Source organism: Notolepis coatsorum (assembly GCF_963971535.1).
Source record: "Notolepis coatsorum genome assembly, chromosome: 1".
In the NCBI taxonomy this organism is placed as follows: domain Eukaryota; kingdom Metazoa; phylum Chordata; class Actinopteri; order Aulopiformes; family Paralepididae; genus Notolepis; species Notolepis coatsorum.
The window spans coordinates 315981591-316007446 of record NC_140165.1 but is presented as its reverse complement, the minus strand read 5'-3'; the positions used below and the strand labels follow the sequence as shown (position 1 = coordinate 316007446).

Below are 25856 nucleotides of genomic sequence, written 5' to 3'. Positions count from 1 at the left end.
GTGTATCTTATCGTGTGTTGTCATGTTTGTTTATGTGTTTGTTTAAAAAATAATAAAAAAATAAAATACAACAAAAAAATTCCTGTGGACATCTACAGCAGCACCTGTTGGAACGGAGATGGAGAACTCTAAACGGAGAACTCAGCAGAAATTCCCGACCATCCTTACAGTATGTCCACTATTTTAAAAACGCCAAACTGTGTCCTTGTTTGAAACGTTACTATTTCCCACTAGCGCTGACAGCATGCCTTTCTGTGGGAGTATAAAAGACACCTCGCTGGACACACAACTTTGATACTCACAAGATTGCTGTGTATCTTTAATATTGTTTATTCACTTTTAAATAAAACTCTGAATGATGAATTCTACCTTTCATTATTGAAGATTCTCAGATAAAACGCAACTGCATCCAAATATTATTCATTGGAAACGTGTAATGATTAAAAACAGGCGTTTCTATGGAGAGCCTCCTCACAATAACGGGAGTGTGCGTATATTCCCGCAGCCCTATGTTTCCACATTTCCTTTTTTCATAAATTCTTATCTGAGTTTACCCCCCTTTGTCTTCATCTGGTAGCCACTTTCACCCAACCTATTATCCAATTGTCCTCTGGTAGTAGAGGGTTCGTCTGGGAACATAGGGCTGTGGGAACATAGGGCTGTGGGAACATAAGGCCTAATTTTGAGAAGAATCTTAGAAATGTGGGAACATAGGGCCTAATTCTGAGAAGAATCTTAGAAATGTGGGAACATATGGCCTAATTCTGAGAAGAATCTTAGAAATGTGGGAACATAGGGCCTAGTTTTTTGAAGAATCTTAGAAATGTGGGAACATAGGGCCTAATTCTGAGAACGAAATTAACGTTGTGTGAATGAACGAAATGTGGGAACATAGGGCTGTGAGACCATTGGGATGTGGGAACATAGGGCTGACCTCACAAAAACATCTCCCACAGATGATTTTAGTATTGAGAAACTTAACACTGTGCAGCATCCTCTCACCAGGCTCCAATCCAATGGGGCAAGTGTTTTATTCTTCAAAAACCACGATACGTGTCCTTTTAGAAAAGGGAAGCTCACAGTAGACTATAATCAGATTTGTGTTAAGCTAATTAATTTGTGCTAAACTAGGCTAGATTGTAGCCAGATAGCTTTCCACTGAACGCACAGAGAGGAAGTTGGTATCTATCTTCTAGACTCTAGAGAAGACAGTAAGCACCATGTCCCATAATGTTGGCGTGTTGGTTGGACAAACCGTTTGACCAGATTAGAGGCGTGGTCATAAGGTGTCATTGAGGATTTGGGCCGTTTTGGGGATATACCCGCCGTTGGCCACCAAGAGCATGCATGTTTAGTATAGGCTGGTAAAGATATGCCTCCTAAAATGTCTAAACGGAAGTACAGGAAGTACAGGCTTTCCGGTTCTGACAAAACAATTATAGAAACGTGTGAAGTGCACAATATTTTCCTCGTTTAAGCCACTGCAACGCCTTTGCCTGAAGAATTTACTACATGACCGGGATGTTCTAGCTTGTTTGCCGACAGGATTCGGGAAAAGTTTGGCCCGTTCGGAGGCAGCTTCCATACACCGGAAATTCTACCCCATAGACACTTTCGGCAGTAGTTCTTTAGTCTCACGGAGATAAAACTGGGAACGAGGTTAAGTGCACCATTACAACTGCAGTGAAAGTGTTCTGAAAATAATTAAAGTGGCACTTCACCAAAAAACAATGCTGATTTATTTTGCACAAGGCCACCAGTGATGTCATTAAATCCTTGTACCGTGTTAATTACAGCTAAATTAAATGATAAGTCCTTATAAGACCAGGTATTGCTATTTTTTCATCTACATAATTTCATTGAACTATAATTAACACAACACAAGGATTCAATGTCCCCAATGCGTTCACTTGTGGCCATATTCAAACTAATTTACTCTCAATAACTAAAACGTGCAAAACTGTTTGTGGGTGTGTCTGAGATTGTGCAAAAATAAATCACCATTGTTTTTTGGTGTAGTACCCCTTTAACCGTATCCTGAACTACCACAAACAAAAAGAAAAGGTCTCATTTCCGTTGCACTGAAATCCCATTTCAATACAGTCCAATCAGAATACATTTTTATTACATATTTTTACAGGCTTATTAAAAACAGACCAGTGACTAATGTATTTACACTCAAAAACACGTATTTTCCCTAAATCACGAGTATACAGACAAGACAATTCGGTATGCACGTGCAATCATTTCACATTACAACAAAGTGAATCAAAATGTGGTAAAAGTTTGACCAGAGTCGTCGTTCGTAGTGCAATGGTCCTGCCAACGCATACAGAACATGTTATTCATAGATCACCTCAGGTAGAGGTAATCTGCTCATTCTGCTCAACACATTCTCCTACAGATTCCAAAAACATACTGTACTTGGGGTCAAACCTCATTCAGGGCTGCTGCAGAAATCTCTCAAAATGGTCACCGTTATGCCTAAGTCCGCATTCAAGCACTCTGATGGACATTCTCACTGATTCTTGCAATCGTTTCTCCATCCAGTAGCATCCCCAACCCCCTGTCTGTCATGGTGCTCCTCTCACTATTATTCCTCGTATGTATATTGTAATAACATATATTGTATGTCGGCAATGCTTAATCCTGAATTATTTTTCTACCCCCACCCTCCCCCCTCCCCTTCAAGAGGCGTCGTCTCTTGCCAGGCCATCATTGTAAATAAGAATTTGTTCTCAATTGATTTGCCTGGTTTAAATAAGGTAAAATAAAAAGAAAATCTGCAGAATTATGAACAGAAAATACAGGTTCATCTGCTTCATTTAATTCAATAACAGGATGACGTGCACTCATCGCAGCCATACGACTCCTATTCACATTCAAATTCCAAGATATGAAAACAAAATATATACATTCCCTACATCGAGGCATAAGCATAGCCAGATCCTTCTGAACCACTAATTAGTTTGGCTCGGGCCAAGAGTACAATCTAATATAATATCCAACAGAATATAATATTGTGAATACACGCTTGGGCTCCTCTTGGTATTGGCACTATATTCTTTGTTTTGGTCTGCAGTGTGGGTCAGAGTTCAGTGGGGGGTGGGGACAGGTTGCCATTGTTGACCCCACTTCTTGTTCTGCCAACGTCTGGAGAAATTCACAGTAAATGGTGCATTTATATATTTAACAGCTTTTATCCAAAGCACTTTACAACATTTTACCCATTCACTCACACATCCACGGCGGAGGCGACCATGCAAGGTGCCGACCTGCTCATCGGGAACAATTAAGGGGTTAAGTGTCTTGCTCAAGGACACTTCCCACACGCTGCCCGGGAATCAAACCGGGAACCTTCCGACTACCAGACGACCGATCCATCTCCTGAGCCACTGTCACCCCCATAATAAGTTAGTCGAGTTACTTGGCAGAGCCGGAAGTGTAATAGCCTGCAAGCCCTCCTCCGTCCGCACTCACTCCAACCTACACATCAGAACCAAAACGTGCAATACCAAGTATTTTGCCTAGAGGTCGCTGTTGCACACTGAAACGCGATTGCACCGAAACAGTCAAAACACTTATAAGACGACCAATTTTCTTTGTTCAGCTTTATTAACTACAGCCTACCGACAAACGCAGTCCAATGAAAGCACCTGTACATCATGTTAAATAATGCTGACTCGGGGCGCCCCAGTGGCGAACCACATAGCGCGCTCGGCCGCGACAGGCGACCCGGGTTCGATTCCCGAACCCGTCGTTATTTCCCGAATGTCTTCCCCCCCACTCTGTCTCCCATTCCTCCTCTGTCTCTCCCTACTGGACTGCCCAGTAGAAATAAAGCGATAAAAAAAAACGCCAAAAAATAAATCTTAAAAAAAATATATATAATGCTGACTCCTCCCCCTTAAAGTGCTCAAGTAATTACATCCATAGTACAGCATTCGCTCTGTCAAAATTATGAAATGGCCCTTTTTTTTTTTTTTAAACAAAGATATAAAACCTCATGGCGTCCAGAGTGATAAAACCTCATGGCGTCCAGAGTGATAAAACCTCATGGCGTCCAGAGTGATAAAACCTCATGGCGTCCAGAGTGATAAAACCTCACGGCGTCCAGAGTGAAAGTACAAGAGGTTCCCGTTCTTGGCCTTCATTTAAAATGTACTTCCTTGCATAAAAATTTACATGGCTACAAATCGATGAATTTATAGTGAAGTTTTGAAACAGTTCATAAATTGTGGTCAAATATGGCCCAAATATTCTGGCTCTCGTGAGCTTCGATGTCCTAGCTTCTATGTCCTAGTCAAGACATAGAACGCCATGACAATCCAAGACCGCTTGCAGCAGCACCACATGTGCTGCAGCTTTTAAATACCGCTCTCTGTACATATATACATATTAAAAACATTAAAAAATTTAAAACATTTAAAAATAAAAAAACAAAAAAGGGGTTTATCCAAGACTGTTGTGCCGAGTGACAGACAGCTACAGTATCTTAATCGCCCCCTGAGATATGCGCAAGACCCTGAAATGGCAAAAGCCACACCTGAAAAAACCTGTCATGATGGGTGCGTGTGTGTGTGTGTGTGTGTGTGTGTGTGTGTGTGTGTGTGTGTGTGTGCATGCGTGCGTGTTGATCTGCATTGTCGAGATAAGAATCTTCTTCGTCACTTTGAGGCTTCTCTCCCTCTTCTTCCAACGAGGCTCCATGTTAAACCACAGTCTTCCCGTCAGACTGAACCGTCCGTCCCAAGATGTTCCGGCGTCATCGGTCGTCTCTTCAGAACCAACAACATCAAGGATTTTTCTGGAAGAATTGCAATAAACATGGGTCAGGTTTCCAATACAGGAAGTGAAGCGAGTCACTGTAGTGATGTGTAGACGAAACGGCTCTTAAGAGCCGGCTCTTTAAAAGTGAACGACGGGAGCCGGCTCCTGATTTGGAACCGATTCGCTTTTCTCCTATTTTTTTCTGTTGAAAAGCTATGCTTGTACTTTGTAATTTTATTTTAGTAATTAATTGTACACATCATTTTACATTAACACATTGGGTGCCAACAACGAGATATCGTTGTTGGCCGCCATGCGTTGGTTGCCAATAATGAGATTTCTCGTTATTTAATCGTTATTTCTTTTATTAGCAATATCCATTAATTTTTCATCCGTCCAGCCTGACATTATCATTGGGAATGGCTCTGAGCTCGAAAAGGGCAAATACCGCCCCCTATCGTCTCCTGGATGGTAATGCACATCATTGGATTGGAGTCGATGGGAAAATGCATCCGGAAAAAACTCCGCCCCAGGGTTTCCCGCTTTTGTATCGTGCATAAGAACACAAATACTCTCAATAATCTAGCGTTTATTTGAAAACGAAATTTTAGAACTCTCCGAAACTATACTCTTATTAAAAACGGTATAAAACGGAAATGTACTGATGAAAAAACAATCCGTTTCGTACATGTTGACTGCAAGCAAGTCATTGATAAGCGACGGGTGTATTAGACACACACATAGCCATAATTTAAGATATAGTTTATGCGTTCGCAAATGTGCTCGTCCTCCCATTCATTAACGTGGTGGCATCCAAGCGATAAATCGCCATATCCGGCTGGCAACCAATGTGTTAATGTGGGTAATAAATTAATTTAAGCAAAGAAAAATCCGAGGAGCCATTTGGGAGCCGAAAGAGCAGACTCTTAAAAAAAAGAAAAAAAAAAAAGAGCGGGAATTCTCATCACTAAGTCACTAAGCTCGGGTCAAATCAAAATATAAACCTGTAGCTACATCAGGTACAAACAACGGGAGCGCCACTTAGTGACCAAACATGGCACTGCAGCTAAATAACAACACAGAAATACAACGGGGGGCACATTCGTGACCAAATAAGTCTCTACCTCGATGACCGTGTGCAGCCAGTTGAGAAGCTCATCCACGTTGCAGTAGACCCCTGGCCGCCGCTCGCGGGCGCAGCCGACGCCCCAGCTCACCACCCCCACCAGGTGCCAGCGGGAAGAGGACAGGTACACCAGAGGGCCCCCGCTGTCGCCCTGGGGACAGACGCACAAGAGGACGCCTGGAGTGTTAGGAATGCGATGAGGGGTGGTACACTGTAGCACTCAACACTTTGATGAACATTGTTACTCAGCTGATAAGAGTTGTGCCCTTCCTGATGACTTGTCGTACAGAACTTGTAAGTCGCTTTTAGTGGTGCACAATATATCGGCCACCGATATAATATCGGCCGATGGTCATTTTTTTACACATCGGTATCGGTCCGATATCAAAATGGGGCAGATTTTAATACAAAATAAATATATTTGCCTCCCAATCGCACGCATATCCCTCAGACTCTTCTCTCCTCCCCCTAAGCCCCCTCACCTACTGTACCTCCATCCTCTCTCTCTCCCTCTGGTTCTCACTCTCCCTTTACCCCCCCTTGCCTTCTCTCTCCCTTATTTATTGTAATTGTCCGTGTATACTATTGCTACTGTAATTTTGTATTTTATTTGCTTGTATGCATGTACACATAACCTTATTTATTTTGACAACATAAATGTTTATTGTGAGCGATCTGTAGCGTCGAATTTCCCCTCGGGATCCATTAAGCACTTCTATTCCATAATACTCCCATTATGAAATATTCCAAAGCCGATGTTATGACCCCATCCCACCACACCAGAGGGTTCCTGGTGGTTCCCATGGCGGTTCCTCACCTGGCAGGCATCCACCTTGCCCTCCATGAAACCGGCGCAGAGCATCCTCTCGGTGATGGCGTTACCGTAGACGGAAGGGCTGGAGCACTGGGCTCTGTCTATCAGCGGGAGGCTGGCCTTCTGGAGCGAGGGAGACACCTTGCCTGTAGATTAGAAGAAGGAGAATATGAGATTTGTATCCCCCAATTTAGTCGTTATGCCAATTCCCTTCCTGGTCGTTGCGTGCATTGTCCCACTGTCTGGGGAGGGTGTAGAGTCGACTACCACATGCTGCCCTACTGTCTGTCTGGGGAGGGTGTGTAGACTACAACATGCTGCCCTACTGTCTGTCTGGGGAGGGTGTAGACTACCACATGCTGCCCTACTGTCACTCTGGGGAGGGTGTAGACTACCACATGCTGCCCTACTATCTGTCTGGGGAGGGTGTAGACTACCACATGCTGCCCTACTGTCTGTCTGGGGAGGGTGTAGACTACCACATGCTGCCCTACTGTCTGTCTGGGGAGAGTGTAGACTACCACATGCTGCCCTACTGTCTGTCTGGGGAGGGTGTAGACTACCACATGCTGCCCTACTGTCTGTCTGGGGAGAGTGTAGACTACCACATGCTGCCCTACTGTCGGTCTGGGGAAGGTGTAGACTACCACATGCTGTCCTACCGCCCGTCTGGGGAGGGTGTAGACTACCACATGCTGCCCTACTGTCTGTCTGGGGAGGGTGTAGACTACCACATGCTGCCCTACTGTCTGTCTGGGGAGGGTGTAGACTACCACATGCTGCCCTACTGTCTGTCTGGGGAGGATGTAGACTACCACATGCTGCCCTACTGTCGGTCTGGGGAGAGTGTAGACTACCACATGCTGCCCTACTGTCAGTCTGGGGAGGGTGTAGACTACCACATGCTGCCCTACTGTCGGTCTGGGGAGGGTGTAGACTACCACATGCTGCCCTACTGTCAGTCTGGGGAGGGTGTAGACTACCACATGCTGCCCTACCGTCTGTCTGGGGAGAGTGTAGACTACCACATGCTGCCCTACTGTCTGTCTGGGGAGGGTGTAGACTACCACATGCTGCCCTACCGTCTGTCTGGGGAGAGTGTAGACTACCACATGCTGCCCTACTGTCTGTCTGGGGAGGGTGTAGACTACCACATGCTGCCCTACTGTCAGTCTGAGGAGGGTGTAGACTACCACATGCTGCCCTACTGTCTGTCTGGGGAGGGTGTAGACTACCACATGCTGCCCTACTGTCTGTCTGGGGAGGGTGTAGACTACCACATGCGTCCTCCGATACACGTGCAGGCCTGTACGCTGCGACGAGATCGTCGCAAATTGCCCCCTAATTTGGCCGGTGCGAATGAAAAATTATATCTACTCGCAAGCTTGCGAATAGTGATTTCACCCCTTCATTCGCATTTCACTACACTAACATTAGCCTACAACCAGGGCTGTACAGGCGACATAATGTTGCGGTTGTAATTTCATTAGACAGACCAGCGCGGACATTTAATAACATGCAATTTAATTGACACGAGCAATGGGCTAACGTTAGCTGGTGGTCCCGAGTGAAGCAGGGACGGCGGAGCTATAGGCTAACGTTAGCTGGTGGTCCCGAGTGAAGCAGGGACGGTGGAAAAGTGAGGAAAGGGGGTGGGTTATATTGACAAGTGACAACGCTTGACAACAGAAGTTTAAACATAACTTCATATTTATTAGTTATTCGTTTCTGTATATCATCCACTGTGACTTTCCATCTCCGTGTTAGACTCTTCCTGTTTACATTCAAGTGTGACGTCATCACCTACGGCAGCTTAGACGATCAAAACGCGAACCTAGAACAAAACCCGGGGGGGGGGGGGCTGGCTCTCTTGTGCGTTCTCGCCCCCTCTCTCTCTCTCGCTCTCTCTCTCTACATTCAATGATTTAAAGTAGCCAAACGTTACAGACAGTATAAATACTAACTGGATAGTTGATGATAAACATTTAATTTCATTATCTGAAATATTCTAAAATCATTAAGTCTGCTATAAGCCATTATCCCTTTGTGTGTAATTATTATTTTCTCACAGTAGTATATATATATATATATATATATATATATATATATATGTGTGTGTGTGTTTGGCTAAAGTGGATAGAAAACACAGTACTGTGCAAAAAAAGGGCACCCAAGAGTTTTTATATAAATAGTCTTAGATGTAAATAATTTTTTTTATTAGTGTGTCAGTAGACTACTCTTAGTACATTTTCATTAAATAATTTTTTAAAGCATCTTCATGGTTTAATAATGCAAACATATGTTGCAGGGACTTATTATAATCATCATATTGGCGTGACTGTATGCATCAAAGGGTTAAATCAAGCATTTTTAAGTGCTTTAGGAAATGTCAAAATATTGCGATATATATTGTGTATCGTGATATGGCCAAAAAATATCGCAATATCATTTAGAGGCCATATCGCCCAGCCCTACTATAATGGTAAAATAGTTATTTAAAAATTTGCCCCTAAAAATTATTCTTTGCCCCTAAATTTCTCATTTAGGGGCAAGTGTGCCCCTAGTGAAAAAGCTTAGCGTACAGCCCTGACGTGGAGTCGCCAGCCGCTTATTTTCACCCGACAGCGAGGAGTTTCACTGGGAAAACTTGACGAGGTTCACGGCCCGACCGGCCAGGACTCACCCGCGAAACACTGCCAACTGTGTTCGTAGGGACGACTGACCCAAAAGGTACCGGAGGTACCGCTGACAGCGGGATCCGAACCCAGAGTCTCTGCGGTGGTAGGCGAGTGCTTAGACCTCTACACTACCCAGCCGCATCCAGATATGCATTTGTAACGATGCCTTTGACCGAGAGTCTGAAGCCTCCGTCCCTCCCTCCTTCCTGTTCCTCCCTCCTTCCTGTGCCTCTGTTCCTCCTTCCTGTTCCTCCCTCCCTCCTTCCTGTGCCTCTGTTCCTCCTTCCCGTTCCTCCCCCCTTCCTCAAACGACGTCTCTCTCTAGCGGACCGAGGTGCAGGTGGAGAGTCGGTTTGAAGGAGTGAACGAGTGACTTGGCGAGTCTCACCGTTCTCCTCCAGGTATCCCCAGCCGGTCACCACCATGGAGGCTCCTGCTGCAGGTCCGAGGGCTTTGGGAGGCAGACACACCGGCTTGCGGCTCTCTGACGAGCAGAAAAACAGAACCAGAACCACACACCACTTTAACATAACCTTTAATCAGAGCAGCGTAACTAAACCACTTTAACATAACCTTTAATCAGAGCAGCATAACTGGACCACACACCACTTTAACGTAACCTTTAATCAGAGCAGCATAACTGGACCACACACCACTTTAACAACCTTTAATCAGAGCAGCGTAACTAACGCACACACCACTTTAGCGTAACCTTTAATCAGAGCAGCGTAACTAAACCACACACCACTTTAACATAACCTTTAATCAGAGCAGCGTAACTAAACCCCACACCACTTTAACATAACCTTTAATCAGAGCAGCGTAACTAAACCACACACCACTTTAACGTAACCTTTAATCAGAGCAGCGTAACTAAACCACACACCACTTTAACATAACCTTTAATCAGAGCAACGTAACTAAACCCCACACCACTTTAACATAACCTTTAATCAGAGCAGCGTAACTAAACCCCACACACCACATAACCTATAGAGGTCAATGGATCGAGGATTGAATGCTCAAAAGCACTGGAATACAACTGTTACAAACTGTTGTCTCTTTTACATGAATTGAAAATAATAGCAGATATGTTATTTGAGGGAAAGAAACTCCTCGCATTACGGTCATTTTGTTTGAGCTCTTGCTGTATATAAACCACTAGAGGGCAGCAAACATCACAGAGTTGGTTTGTGGTCATGAGTTATTTGACTACCCTCTGTTCAAACAGTGTGCTCCACTGGCTCCGCCCACAGATTCCTCTCCCAAAAAAAAAAAAGGTAAACGCGGCACCATCCATCGACCATCCATTCACACAGCAGCGGCGGCCATTTTGTGTCACGCTCGGGATGGGATTTCCTACCTCTCACGGTGACGGGGCTGCTCAGCCTCATCATCGCTATGTCGTAGTCGTTCCTCCTCGGATCGTAGTCTCCGTTGACGATGATCCGGTCCACGTAGGACCCTCCCAGCGTGCCCATGTAGGTCCTGCCCGACACCACCCGCCAGCGACTCAGCTCCTTCTTAGCACTGCGGGGGAGATTCAGTTGATGTGGCGTTAGCTTAGCGCAAAGGTTCAAGTTCTTTATTTGTTAAATACACAACAATACAGGGGCATAGAATTAGTTCTACAGAGTGTAATGCTAATGATCAGATGTATGTACAGAGTTGTAGTATAAATTATGTACAGCGATACAGGTGTAAAGACAGTATGGTATAGTGGTCATACTGGCCAGCAGCGTAACTATTAAGAGTAGCATATGTACAGATATAGAATCCACAGATATGTAAAAGGACTATGTGTGCAGGTAAATACAGACAGGTGTAGATAGACATTATGTGGTGAGAATAAATATATATATATATATATATATATATATGGTACAGCATTATTGTGCATGCTATCATACAGAGCTATGGGTTATTATATGCAGGTGTATATAGAGGGGTTATATGCATTACATACATGTACAGAGTTGTAGTATAATATGTACAGTGATACAGGTATAGAGACTGTATGGTACCTTTCATCGTGAAGGGGGTAGGTTAAGATACTCTACTGACCCAGAGAAGCAGTGGACAGATACCCTACTGACCCAGAGAAGCAGTGGACAGATACCCTACTGACCCAGAGAAGCAGTGGGAAGATACCGTACTGACCCAGAGAAGCAGTGGACAGATACCCTACTGACCCAGAGAAGCAGTGGGCGGCGGTCACCACCCAGCTCGTCGACACCAGGGAGCCTCCGCAGGTGTGCTGTCCATTCTGCTGCAGGCTGACCTGCCAGGGCCAGTCCTCGATGACGGCCTCCGTACCCCCCACGACGCGGTCCTGAGAGCCACGCTGGCCGCAGTCTGGCAGATTAACATCACACAACATCAGTCAGCGATACCTTATTATTATTTTTTTTTTTTTTATGTTTACAACCCACACTTACAATAAGATATTCAGAAGAGAATCAGAGGAAAGAACTTTGGTTGATCACATTGCAGGGTGACGTTTCATATTTTGACCAGTAGAGGTCCTCGTTTCATTCATCAAAAGTCAGCCATGGTTGGCGTCCTAAACCGGCTCCTTGTTTTTTTTTCCTCAAGTCTTTTTATACCTCTAGCAGAAAATTAAGAAACTAATCTGGATTTTCAACACTTGCTCTTTTTTTAAGCCCCAATACTCTTTTATATATTCATCTGCATTCTTCTTAGACTGTTTGCAGGGGGGGAAATACCCCCCCCCCCCCCCCCATACGATTACTACTAGTCCTTGTGTCAAGTCTTCCTTCCCATTTTATTTTATTGGCGGTGGTGGAGTCGAGCCATTTGTTTACATTTGGATTACACAATGGGCCTTTAAAGCTGCCTCTTCAGCGCTCTCGAACACGTAGATGTATCCTGTTACGCATGTCTGAGCAGGAGTCTGCCCCTCTCCCCTTCCTCCGTCACTGAGATAACACCCCCACCCTCCTGTCTCTCTCCCCCTCTCCCCTTCCTCCGTCACAGAGATAAGACCCCCACCCTCCTGTCTCTCTCCCCCTCTCCCCTTCCTCAGTCACAGAGATAATACCCCCACCCTCCTGTCTCTCCCCCCCTCTTCAGTCACTGAGATAATACCCCCACCCTCCTGTCTCTCTCCCCTCTTCCTCCGTCACTGAGATAATACCCCCACCCTCCTGTCTCTCTCCCCTCTTCCTCCGTCAAGAGATAATACCCCCACCCTCCTGTCTCTCTCCCCCTCTCCCCTTCCTCAGTCACAGAGATAATACCCCCACCCTCCTGTCTCTCCCCCCCTCTTCAGTCACTGAGATAATACCCCCACCCTCCTGTCTCTCTCCCCTCTTCCTCCGTCACTGAGATAATACCCCCACCCTCCTGTCTCTCCCCCTCTTCCGTCAGAGATAATACCCCCACCCTCCTGTCTCTCCCCCTCTTCCGTCAGAGATAATACCCCGACCCTCATGTCTCTCCGCCTCACAACCCGCCCCACAACTCCGCCCAAGACGGACTAAATATGGAGATAATGATAAACCGCCACAGTCTTAATAATGTCAAAAGCAAGCGGACTCACCTGAACACGTCAAGGAGACCACAGAGCCCGACTTGCACACCTTGCTGTTAAGGAAACAAAGACAAGACAATGGTGTTCATCAAACACAATAACCCGAAAATTAAATACACACCCAAATCTTCGACTTAAAAATACACACACAAATATTGATCTGGCCTAACCACCTGGTGGGTTTAGTCTGTTTGAACAGCATACCAGTCTATCTTGTTCTCATCGAATAGAAAATGGAATTTACAGTCTCAGATGAACGGAAATAATTGTATGTATAAGACGCAAACGCACAAAGACGTTAGAAAAAAAACAAATGATGGTTAAGCTGGGTTTTTATTATTGAAATGGGACCTTAATTTAGCATTTAGCACTTGTATAGGCTATAGGCCTTCTCCTGTTCTGGGCCCTGGATTAACCTTCAGAACTCACTACAGCGTAATGGTGTCTCTCTGGGAGAGTTCAAAGCTCTGGTAAAAAAAACTGAAGAGTGCATTTGCACAATTTGTAAACTGGATTGTGTATTACGCAGGTCCCTTGAAAAGCTTTTCACCAAGGGATTTCCTGGTTAAATTAAAATATAAGATGGCCAAATAAAATGGAATAACCAAGCAAATATTGACTTGAATCCCAAAGTGGCCTAATCCCTGGGGGGGGGGGGGTAGTTTCTGTTTGAACAGTGTACCAGTCGGTCATGTTCTCAACAGAAAGAGGGAACAGAAACTGGAATTTACAGTTTCAGAAGAAACTGAAAGAAAAAGACTGATACGAAATTAAAGATGACATCAGAGAGGGACAGACAGAGAAAGAAAGAAAGAGAGAGGGAGGAATGAGAGAGAGAGAAAGAGGGAGGGAGAAGGAGAGAGAAAGAAATAAGAGGGAAAGAGAGCGGGAGAAAGAGAGAGAGAGAGAAAGAGAGAAATAGAGAGAAAGTGAGAGAAAGTGAGAGAGAGCAAGAGAGAGCGAAAGAGAGCAAGAGAGAAACAGAGAGCAAGATAGAGAAAAAGAGAAAGAGAGAGAGAGAGCAAGAGAGCGAGAGAGAAAGAGCAAGAGCAAGAGAGAGCAAGAGAGAGGGAGCAAGAGAGCGAGAGAGAGAGAGCAAGAGAGGGGAAAATGTGATACAGATCAACGTAGAGAGAAACCAGTTTGAAACAAGTTTATCCTGCCTGCTGATCTTCCCATCGTGGCGAGTCAGTCATCCGTTATGCCTGCTGCTGTCTGTATCACACGCCACATCGTAGAGTTTCACACATATTTCAGCCTTTTCAGACCAGTTTTATACTGTACAGGAATTTGGGGGAATGATACCTGGACTAAAGATGCGATACATTTTCTCTTCCGATAGCCTGTTGAACCGTCAGTTCCACTGCTATGATACTGTAAATGCTATGACACTGTACGTATGATACTATAAATGTTATGATACTGTAAATGCCTTTGCTGTCGCAGCCCCTGAACTGTGGAACAGCATCCCCACCTCCATTAGGCTCCTCGCCCCCTCGACAGATGCCTTCAAATCTAGGCTCAAAACCCACTTCTACCTACTAGCCTTTCCCGTTCACCGACTCATGCCCTGTTTTCCTGTGTGCCCTCCCGTAAAACGGAGTTGTGATTGTTGTCTATAATGTATCTACCCTCTGTACAGCACTTTGGTTGACACGTGTGTCATGTTAAATGTGCTATATAAATAAATCCGATTGATTGATTGATACTGTAAATGTTATCCAGGTGAAACTGCGTTGATCCTTACCGGTCATCGGTAACAATCTTGGTCCCAGACTTTGTGGGTGAAAAGGGTCCCGTCCTCATGGCTGTAAAGGGTCCCGTCCTCAGGGAATGCAACAAGGACCTTACTGGAACATAACTGCTGCTAGGTTTGCTGTGAGATAAAACGGGGACAGGTGGAAGAAATACCTTTAGGTCGCTGACCTTGTTGTACCGACTCTTTGTGACCTTGTAGCTCAATGATAAAAGCACGGCACCAACACGGTTAGGGGTTCAATTCACACTAGACCCACGCCTTCCAAAACATGTCGTGCGCTCATGGGATTTTGTAAGAGCCTTCTTGGATAAAAGCATCCGCTGCTAAATGGTGGACGCACTTGAATATGAAAGAATAAACTCAAGTGGAATTGCGCTGTTATTATTCAAGACGGCACGCCCCAACAGGTCCACGGAGGACGCCATAGCCCATGTGCTGCACACAGCAGCATCACACCTGGACAAGAGGCAGGGGAACTATGTGAGAATGCTGTTCATCGACTACAGCTCAGCATTCAATACCATAGTCCCCTCCAAACTCATAGCCAAGCTCAGGGACCTGGGCTTGAACTATGACCTCTGCCAGTGGGTCTTGGACTTCCTGACGGGCAGACCCCAGGTGGTAAGAGCCAGCAACTGCACCTCCTCATCCATCATGCTCAACATAGGGGCCCCCCAGGGCTGTGTTCTGAGCCCCCTCCTCTACTCCCTGTACACACATGACTGCGTAGCACAGCGGAACAACAACACCATCATCAAATTTGCTGATGACACAGTAGTGGTGGGCCTGATCTCTGCCAACGACGAAAGGGCCTACCTGGAAGAGGTAGAGAACCTGTCACAGTGGTGTCAGGAGAACTGCCTCTCCCTGAACGTCAGCAAAACAAAAGAGATGATTGTGGACTTCAGGAGGTCGGGGGTCAAGGACTACAGCCCCCTCAGCATCGACGGGGCACCGGTTGAGAGAGTGAACAGTTTCAAGTACCTCGGAGCCCACATATCCGAGGACTTGACATGGACCACACACATCGACAGTGTTGTGAAGAAGGCACGACAACGCCTCTACTTCCTCAGGCGCCTAAGGAAGTTCCAAGTCAGTCAGAAGATCCTTAGGAACTTCTACTCATGTACAATAGAGAGCATCCTGACCGGCAACATCACCTCCTGGTTTGGGAATAGCACTGCACAAGACCGTAGCAGACTACAAAGAGTGACACGTGCAGCCGAACGCACAATTGGAGGGGGGCTTCCCACCCTCCAGAACATTTACAACAAGCGGTGCAAGGGGAAGGCTAAGATAATTATTAAGGACTCGAGCCACCCGAACAACTGCCTCTTTGAACTGCTGCGGTCAGGCAAGCGATACCGGAGTCTTAAGGCGAGCACAAAAAGACTCAGAAGAAGCTTCTATCCCCAGGCCATCAGGCTGCTAAACGAACAATAAACACTATGCAACAACCATCAAATGCACACAGCACACACACCCACACGCACACTCAAACAAACAACACACTGCAGCACCCACTCTCCACACTTTAGATCACACAAACACACTTTACACTTTATATTTATTGATAAAGGATTTGCACTACAACTCGTACACCTACTGTGAATTGTACCTAAATTGCACCTCGTCCCATTTCTGCCTTGCACTATATAGTATTGTATATTAGTACACTGCACAGTATTGTATATTGTATGGTAACTACGTCTATTCTGCATCGAACATTGTACATATGTCTAAACTGAACACTGACCTAATTTTTTTACTTCTAATTTTACTATGTTATTTTATTTCATACTTATCTTGTCTTGCACAGTCTCTGGAGCGTAACAGTAAGAAGCATTTTGTATAAAAGTATTCTGTACTTCTGTATGACAACTATTAAAGAAACTTGAAACTTGAACTTGGTGTAGTGGTCAACACTGTCGCTTGACAGCAAGAAGGTCCTGGGTCGGACTCCCGCTTGGGGACCAGGTTGCCAGGCAGGTACCCAGATGGGGCATCTCTTTCTGTGTGGAGTTTGCGTGTGTTCTCCCCCCGTGCTCGCAAAGGGTTTCACCCAAAAAGAGATAACGCCAATGGAAAGACATGCAGAACAGATCGCCCAACAGATTCCGCAATGTTCTCTTATTTTTGCTTTTCTCTTAGGCAAGACCAAATTCTAAGAGCGGCCGAGAGCACGCTTACTGAGATAAGAAACTCTTATCCAGAAAAAAAAAAGCCTACCATTGGTCAATTGCCCGCAAAAACGACTTTTAAAATCGTAGAACATTTCAATAATTATTATTATTATTATAACTAGTCTGAAATGGATTATATAATGCTGGTAGAACAGTTAGATGCTCTGGCCGCCCAGGCCGCACGCATAGAACGCATAATCGTCTAGATCTATTTGCAGAGCCAGATGATCGGCTGATTCATCATTCAACACACCTGGGTAAGAACACATTTGGACGTTAAGAACGGGTTGATGAATGCGGCGGTGGCTGTGCTTATTTTTCTCTTAACAGACGGTTAAGAAAAAAATATAAGAAAAATAATAAGAGAGTATTGGTGAATGAGGCCCAATGACCCCCTCATGGTCTCTCACTTGGGGTGTGAACTAAGCTAATGGTTTGTGGCGACGACCACAAGAGGATTCTCCCACAACTCACAAGGTGTATCCCAGCTGCTGGCACACCGTCTGCGTGTTCTGCTGGGTCCAGGCCTCGCTGCACACGGTCCTCCAAGAACCCACAGACTCACTGTACAGCTGCAGCACGTTCTGGTGGGAGATCAGACGCACTGGAGGGAGGGAGGGAGGGAGGGAGGGAGGGAGGGAGGGAGGGAGGGAGGGACAGGAGGGAGGGAGGGAGGGAGGAACAGGAAGGAGGGAGGGACAGGAAGGAGGGACAGGAAGGAGGGAGGGACAGGAAGGAGGGAGGGACAGGAAGGAGGGAGGGACAGGAAGGAGGGAGGAACAGGAAGGAGGGAGGGACAGGAAGGAGGGAGGGACAGGAAGGAGGGAGGGACAGGAAGGAGGTTGGGACAGGAAGGAGGGAGGAACAGGAAGGAGGGAGGAATAGGAAGGAGGGAGGGACAGGAAGGAGGGAGGGACAGGAAGTAGAGAGGGACAGGAAGGAGTGAGGAACAGGAAGTAGAGAGGGACAGGAAGGAGGAACAGGAAGGAGGGACAGGAAGGAGGGAGGGACATGAAGGAGGGAGGAACAGGAAGTAGAGAGGGACAGGAAGGAGGAACAGGAGGGAGGGAGGGACAGGAAGGAGGGACAGGAAGGAGGAACAGGAAGGAGGGAGGGACAGGAAGGAGGGACAGGAAGGAGGAACAGGAAGGAGGAACAGGAAGGAGGGACAGGAGGGAGGGACAGGAAGGAGGAACAGGAAGGAGGAACAGGAAGGAGGGACAGGAAGGAGGGAGGAATAGGAAGGAGGGACAGGAAGGAGGAACAGGAAGGAGGAACAGGAAGGAGGAACAGGAAGGAGGGAGGGACAGGAAGGAGGGACAGGAAGGAGGAACAGGAAGGAGGAACAGGAAAGAGGAACGGGAAGGAGGGAGGGACAGGAAGGAGGGACAGGAAGGAGGAACAGGAAGGAGGGAGGAACAGGAAGGAGGGAGGAACAGGAAGGAGGGAGGGACAGGAAGGAGGAACAGGAAGGAGGGAGGAACAGGAAGGAGGGAGGAACAGGAAGGAGGAACAGGAAGGAGGAAGGAACAGGAAGGAGGGAGGGACAGGAAGGAGGGAGGAACAGGAAGGAGGGAGGAACAGGAAGGAGGGAGGGACAGGAAGGAGGGAGGGACAGGAAGTAGGGAGGGACAGGAAGGAGGGAGGAACAGGAAGGAGGGAGGAACAGGAAGGAGGGAGGAACAGGAAGGAGGGAGGAACAGGAAGGAGGGACAGGAAGGAGGGAGGAACAGGAAGGAGGAACAGGAAGGAGGAAGGAACAGGAAGGAGGGAGGAACAGGAAGGAGGGAGGAACAGGAAGGAGGGAGGAACAGGAAGGAGGGAGGGACAGGAAGGAGGGAGGAACAGGAAGGAGGGAGGAACAGGAAGGAGGGAGGAACAGGAAGGAGGGAGGAACAGGAAGGAGGGACAGGAAGGAGGAACAGGAAGGAGGGAGGGACAGGAAGGAGGGAGGAAGAGGAAGGAGGAACAGGAAGGAGGGAGGAAGAGGAAGGAGGAACAGGAAGGAGGGAGGAACAGGAAGGAGGGAGGGACAGGAAGGAGGGAGGAAGAGGAAGGAGGAACAGAGGCACAGGAAGGAGGGAGGAAGAGGAAGGAGGAACAGGAAGGAGGGAGGAAGAGGAAGGAGGGAGGAAGAGGAAGGAGGGAGGAACAGGAAGGAGGAACAGGAAGGAGGGAGGAACAGGAAGGAGGGAGGAAGAGGAAGGAGGGAGGAACAGGAAGGAGGAACAGGAAGGAGGGAGGAACAGGAAGGAGGAACAGGAAGGAGGGAGGAACAGGAAGGAGGGAGGAACAGGAAGGAGGGAGGAACAGGAAGGAGGAACAGGAAGGAGGGAGGAACAGGAAGGAGGGAGGAACAGGAAGGAGGGAGGAACAGGAAGGAGGAACAGGAAGGAGGAACAGGAAGGAGGGAGGAACAGGAAGGAGGAACAGGAAGGAGGAACAGGAAGGAGGAACAGGAAGGAGGGAGGAACAGGAAGGAGGAACAGGAAGGAGGAACAGAGGCACAGGAAGGAGGAACAGGAAGGAGGGAGGAACAGGAAGGAGGAACAGGAAGGAGGGAGGAACAGGAAGGAGGAACAGAGGCACAGGAAGGAGGAACAGAGGCACAGGAAGGAAGGATAGAAGAACAGGAAGGAAGGAGGAAGGAACAGGAAGTAGGAACAAGAAGTAGAGAGGAACAGGAAGTAAGGAGGAACAGGAAGGAGGGAGGAACAGGAAGTAGAGAGGAACAGGAAGTAGAGAGGAACAGGAAGGAACAGGAAGTAGGAACAAGAAGTAGAGAGGAACAGGAAGTAAGGAGGAACAGGAAGGAGGGAGGAACAGGAAGTAGAGAGGAACAGGAAGTAAGGAGGAACAGGAAGTAGAGAGGAACAGGAAGTAAGGAGGAACAGGAAGGAGGGAGAAAAAAAAGGAGGTGGGCTTTAGGCGTGATAATGTGCAAGTACATGTGTATGCATTCAAGTTGTTTTATTTGTCACATATATAAGGTTCATGTACATGTACAGTGAAATGCTTGGTTCTGTATGAGCCCCTGAGAATGTGCTTCATACAGTAAAAGAGTAAAAGACCAAACACTATACAAAATATACAATTATACTAAACTAAAATGTGCAAAAATTAGGTTGAGAGGTCGTGCAAATCCTTTAGGAATAAACGAGATAAAATGGGGTCATGTTTAAAGTGAGTGCATGTGGACGTCGTGTGTGGAACGGATGAGTCGGTGTTGCACAGAGAGTCCACGTCGAGCATCCCGGCCGGGGATAGTGTCGTCGTTAGCATTGTTGTCGCGTGCGTGCGAGAGAGAGTCTGCCGTTACCTGGGAAGGTGGTGTTGACCTGGATGTGGGACACGCAGGTGATTTCGTCCTCGCCCCCGACGCAGTCCTCCGTCCCATCGCAGGCTTTGTCCAGCGGGATGAACTTCACGGAGCGCGTGCAGAAGAAGTACTTGCTCTCGATCAGCTGCTTGACTGGAGGAGAGCGGAGGAGAGCGGGGCTACGTTAGGACCAGGGGTGTAAAGTACTTGAGTAATTGTACTTTGTTACAATTAGGGATGCTCGATATTGGCTTTTTTACCGATACCCCGATATTGTCCAACTCTTAATTTCCGATACCGATATCAACAGATACCGATATATGCAGGGTTCCCCGCCCCTCCAAAACGGAATAATTTCTTATGACTTGTTGTGGAATTAACATAACATTATGCATACCTTTGACAATAAATAAAATCAGAATTTGTTCTTACTTGCTTGCCTGGGTAAATAAAGGTTATAGAAATGTAAAACAATTTTTTATTTATTTTTTTTTAAACAGATACCGATATTTTCCAATATCACATTTTAATGCCAATATCGGTAGGCCGATAATATCGGACATCCCTAGTTACAATACTTAAGTACTGTTTTGGGGATTTTTACTTTACTCAAGTATTATTAGGTTTGTATACTTGTACTTTTACATTTCAGAGAAAAAAATATACTTTTTACTCCTTACATTTAAAATGCAGACCTACAAAGTACCAATCTCGCAGGTCCAACCATTTTAATTAGTATATTTGTTTCTCTGGCCAAACTCACGTTAACGTTATTAATCCTGCGGCCGCGCTTTATTTAAAAACAGCCAATCAAATCCCCATCAATGGAAAATGTACCCGCCCATACCCATGCTGATTGGTCCTTGTGCAAGACTAGAAAGCGGGGATCTTTGATTAAACACCTGCTATCAGAAGAATAGTCAGAAAAATTGTTTTTACTTTAACTTTTTAGTACTTAAGTACATTTTAAAGTAGAAACTTTTTTACTTTTACTCAAGTGTGTTTTTAGCCAGATACTCCGACTTTTACTTGAGTAAGATATTGAGACTGTACCCATACTTTCACTTAAGTATCATTTCTGGGTACTTTTTACACCCGGACCAGATGACGGACCAGTGTTGTAGACAGTACTCGAGTGTAATCTTGATCAGAACAACCGCCAGCCATCTAAACGACCAAGAGAGCTCTTTTACCAGGTGAACGAGTCACACGCACAGCCATGTCGATTTGACTAAAAATGGCATCCAGCCGTTTTGATTTGAAACTACCCTCGTCAGGGCAGCGCCATAGTTCCTCCATGTAGCCCTGTTGTACTTGTTTCAGCGTGGCGGCTCAGCAGTGGTGGAAGGAGTACACAGTTCCTTTACTTAAAAAGGAACACACCAACATTTTGGGAAATTAGCTCACCGTCTTCTCCAGAGAGAGACGAGAAGATAGATACCAGTTTCCTCTCTGTGTGTTCAGTAGAAAGCTATCTGGCTGCACGTTAGCCTAGCTTAGCACAATGAATGGAAGCATGACATGACGGGTTATGTTTATGTTTATTAGGATCCCCATTAGTCATCATCGACGAGGCATTGTCCAACTAACACCTCTCCCGAAGGCTAACCGGTCATGTCATGCTTCCATTCAAGCTAATTTCCCAAAATGTTGGAGTGTTCCTTTTAACAAAATTACAAACATCTCAAAACAAACTGGTCAGACTACTGCTTGACCTGACTCCTAGAACCCACCTCACCCCTGCCCACTTTGACAACCTAGGATGGCTTAGAGTAGACGACAGAGTACAGCAACTTGCAATGGGCCTGGTCTACAAGATACACTACACGACCAAGGTACCCATGTACATGTCAAAATACTTCCCAAAGGTCAGTGAATACCACGATCACAACACCAGAGGGAGCTCCACAAATCATGTTAAACCCAGATTCGGCTCAAACAAGGGACTAAACACGTTTTGCAATTATGCCACATCAATGTGGAACGCCCTACCCAAAGCTGTAAAGGAATGTGAATCACTACCCACTTTCAAAAACACTCAAAAAACACCTACGGGAGACTGCTATTCTAAACTGGCCCCTGTAAATGTCAATATTCCAATGTACAGTTTTGCTTGTTCAGTTGTGCAGTGTCCCCCACCCACTCCTCCTACCCAACCTCCCACCCCCAACCTCCTCCAATGTACAGTTTCTATGTCAAATGTATATACTCTCTTTTCTGGATCTTTTCGTATCACAAACAGTACTGTATTTGCAAATCTGGTATGTCATAAATGTATAGATCTATCTGTATGTCATATATGTTATGATGAATTGAAAATGGGGGACCCTGATGTAAACAAGACGAAAGTCTTTCCTTAACAATTGTATGTATTGAGCTGTACTGTACCCATTCTGTTAATAAAGTTTTCAATCAATCAATCAATCAATCAATCAAACCCATTAGTCATCATCGACTAGGCATTGTCCAACTAACACCTATCCATGAAGGCTAACCGGCACTGTCCGCTTCCATTCATTGTGCTAAGCTAGGCTAACGTGCAGCCAGATAGCTTTCTACTGAACGAACGCAAGAGAGGAAACTGGTATCTATCTTCTTGTCTCTCTGGAGAAGACGGTAAGCTAATTTCCCAAAATGTTGGCGTGTTCCTTTTAAGTAAAAGTAGAAATACCCCAAAAAAACAGGGAAGGACTCACTGAAGTAGGCAGCGGTCACCAGTATCCCCAGCACTACGATCACTAAAGGGCAGGACTCACTGAAGTAGGCAGCGGTCACCAGTATCCCCAGCACTACGATCACTAAAGGGCAGGACTCACTGAAGTAGGCAGCGGTCACCAGTATCCCCAGCACTACGATCACTAAAGGGAAGGACTCACTGAAGTAGGCAGCGGTCACCAGTATCCCCAGCACTACGATCACTAAAGGGCAGGACTCACTGAAGTAGGCAGCGGTCACCAGTATCCCCAGCACTACGATCACTAAAGGGAAGGACTCACTGAAGTAGGCAGCGGTCACCAGTATCCCCAGCACTACGATCACTAAAGGGCAGGACTCACTGAAGTAGGCAGCGGTCACCAGTATCCCCAGCACTACGATCACTAAAGGGAAGGACTCACTGAAGTAGGCAGCGGTCACCAGTATCCCCAGCACTACGATCACTAAAGGGAAGGACTCACTGAAGTACGCAGCGGTCACCAGTATCCCCAGCACTACGATCACTAAAGGGGAAGGACTCACTGAAGTACGCAGCGGTCACCAGTATCCCCAGCACTACGATCACTAAAGGGCAGGACTCACTGAAGTACGCAGCGGTCACCAGTATCCCCAGCACTACGATCACTAAAGGGCAGGACTCACTGAAGTAGGCAGCGGTCACCAGTATCCCCAGCACTACGATCACTAAAGGGAAGGACTCACTGAAGTAGGCAGCGGTCACCAGTATCCCCAGCACTACGATCACTAAAGGGAAGGACTCACTGAAGTACGCAGCGGTCACCAGTATCCCCAGCACTACGATCACTAAAGGGCAGGACTCACTGAAGTAGGCAGCGGTCACCAGTATCCCCAGCACTACGATCACTAAAGGGGAAGGACTCACTGAAGTACGCAGCGGTCACCAGTATCCCCAGCACTACGATCACTAAAGGGGAAGGACTCACTGAAGTACGCAGCGGTCACCAGTATCCCCAGCACTACGATCACTAAAGGGCAGGACTCACTGAAGTACGCAGCGGTCACCAGTATCCCCAGCACTACGATCACTAAAGGGCAGGACTCACTGAAGTACGCAGCGGTCACCAGTATCCCCAGCACTACGATCACTAAAGGGCAGGACTCACTGAAGTACGCAGCGGTCACCAGTATCCCCAGCACTACGATCACTAAAGGGAAGGACTCACTGAAGTAGGCAGCGGTCACCAGTATCCCCAGCACTACGATCACTAAAGGGGAAGGACTCACTGAAGTACGCAGCGGTCACCAGTATCCCCAGCACTACGATCACTAAAGGGGAAGGACTCACTGAAGTACGCAGCGGTCACCAGTATCCCCAGCACTACGATCACTAAAGGGGAAGGACTCACTGAAGTACGCAGCGGTCACCAGTATCCCCAGCACTACGATCACCGCCAGGACGGTCAGCAGCGCTCTCTTCCTGTTAGAGGCCTTGTCCTTCTGAGCCTTAGGAGCAGTCATGGGCTTCCTGTGGCGGCCGGGCCGTGGGACAGCTGGAGAGGGGGGGGGGGGGGGGGAGATAGAGAGGGGGGGAGGAGGAGGAGAGAGGGGAAGATCAAGAGAGAGATCGAGTGATGGGGAGAGAAGAAGAGGGGGAGATCAAGAGAGAAGAAGATCAAGAGGGAGAGGGGGAGATCAAGAGAGAAGAAGGAGAAGAAGATCAAGAGAGAGATGGAGAAGAAGATCAAGAGAGAGATAGAGAGGGGGAGGGAAGGAGACGATCAAGAGAGAGAGGGGGAGAGAAGAAGGAGAAGAAGATTGAGAGATAAGAGGGGGAGAGAAGGAGGAGAGGGGAAGATCAAGAGAGATAGAGGGGGGGGGGAGAGAAGAAGGAGAAGAGCAAGAGAGAGATGGAGTGATGGGGAGAGAAGGAGGGGGAGATCAAGAGAGAAGAAGGAGAAGAAGATCAAGAGAGAGATGGAGAGGGGGAGAGAAGGAGAAGAAGATCAAGAGAGATAGAGAGGGGGAGGGAAGGAGAAGATCAAGAGAGATAGGGGAGAGAAGAAGATTGAGAGATAAGAGGGGGAGAGAAGGAGGAGAGGGGAAGATCAAGAGAGATAGAGGGGGGGAGGGAAGAAGGAGAAGATCAAAAGAGAGAGATAGATAGAGGGGGAGGGAAGAAGGAGAAGAGAGGGAAAGATCGAGAGAGATAAAGGGAGAAGAGGGAGGAGAAGAGAGTTATCATCCGAATGCACCGCACTGCAAGTTCTCCGTATTGATGGAATAAATGCAACTTGTATACAGTTTAGTGTTATTAATTATTAAGCAAGTCCTTCCATGTCGCCCCCCCAACTAACACCGAGGTGTGGCTTACTCTGTGGTCTGGGATTCAGCGGCCTTGTGCTGCTGTCCTCAGCTACCTGGGTGTCAGTCTGGAGGGAGAGAGAAGCAGAGAGAGAGACGTAATGTGACAAGGCCTCAGGCCGGGGGCGTAATAGACACATCAGGACAGGGCGTGTTCCGGCTGGGCGGTTAGTTAGAGAACACACACTAAGTGCATGTTTGCGTACTTGTGGCTGCATGCTAATCTGAGGTCCTTAAAGCAGCAGATAAAAGCTGGTCTTTTAGAAAAGGTTCCCCTATAAGAGGGTCATTAGTATAGAAAAGAGGGAGCACATGTCGTGTATACTGTATTATGTCATGTGTTTTTGTATTGTAATGCATCTTTAACGTATTAACTGTTAATTGTATGAGGACCTCAATGGAAATAAGTCCCATGACTTTCTTGTGACATCGTCGATTTGCTGTAAATATGTTTTTACTGCTTTTCAAAATAAAATAAAATAATTCGACTAATTACATAAAACCAGAGTAGGAGGGTCTGGTTGAAGAGATTGAGTTTACGAGACAGACAGACAGACTAATTACATAAAACCAGAGTAGGTTTGGTTGAAGAGTGCATTTAATTTTTTTGTATTTTA

At 46.6% G+C, this 25856-nt stretch overlaps 1 protein-coding gene across 1 annotated transcript; it reads right to left on the bottom strand.

Annotated features, from left to right (window-relative positions):
• Positions 1-3958: 3958 nt before the first annotated feature.
• On the bottom strand, positions 3959-25304 carry tmprss4a (transmembrane serine protease 4a). The gene is made up of 12 exons (XM_084330588.1): positions 25250-25304; positions 24285-24428; positions 20203-20355; positions 17358-17487; positions 14689-14817; positions 12951-12994; positions 11581-11743; positions 10752-10918; positions 9777-9872; positions 6714-6856; positions 5895-6047; positions 3959-4807 (listed from the first exon to the last, which is right to left on the bottom strand). The coding sequence occupies exons 2-12, from the start codon at positions 24394-24396 to the stop codon at positions 4796-4798; spliced, it is 1302 nt and encodes a 433-aa protein (XP_084186714.1). The 5' UTR covers positions 24397-24428; positions 25250-25304; the 3' UTR covers positions 3959-4795.
• Between the last annotated feature and the right edge of the window lie 552 nt (positions 25305-25856).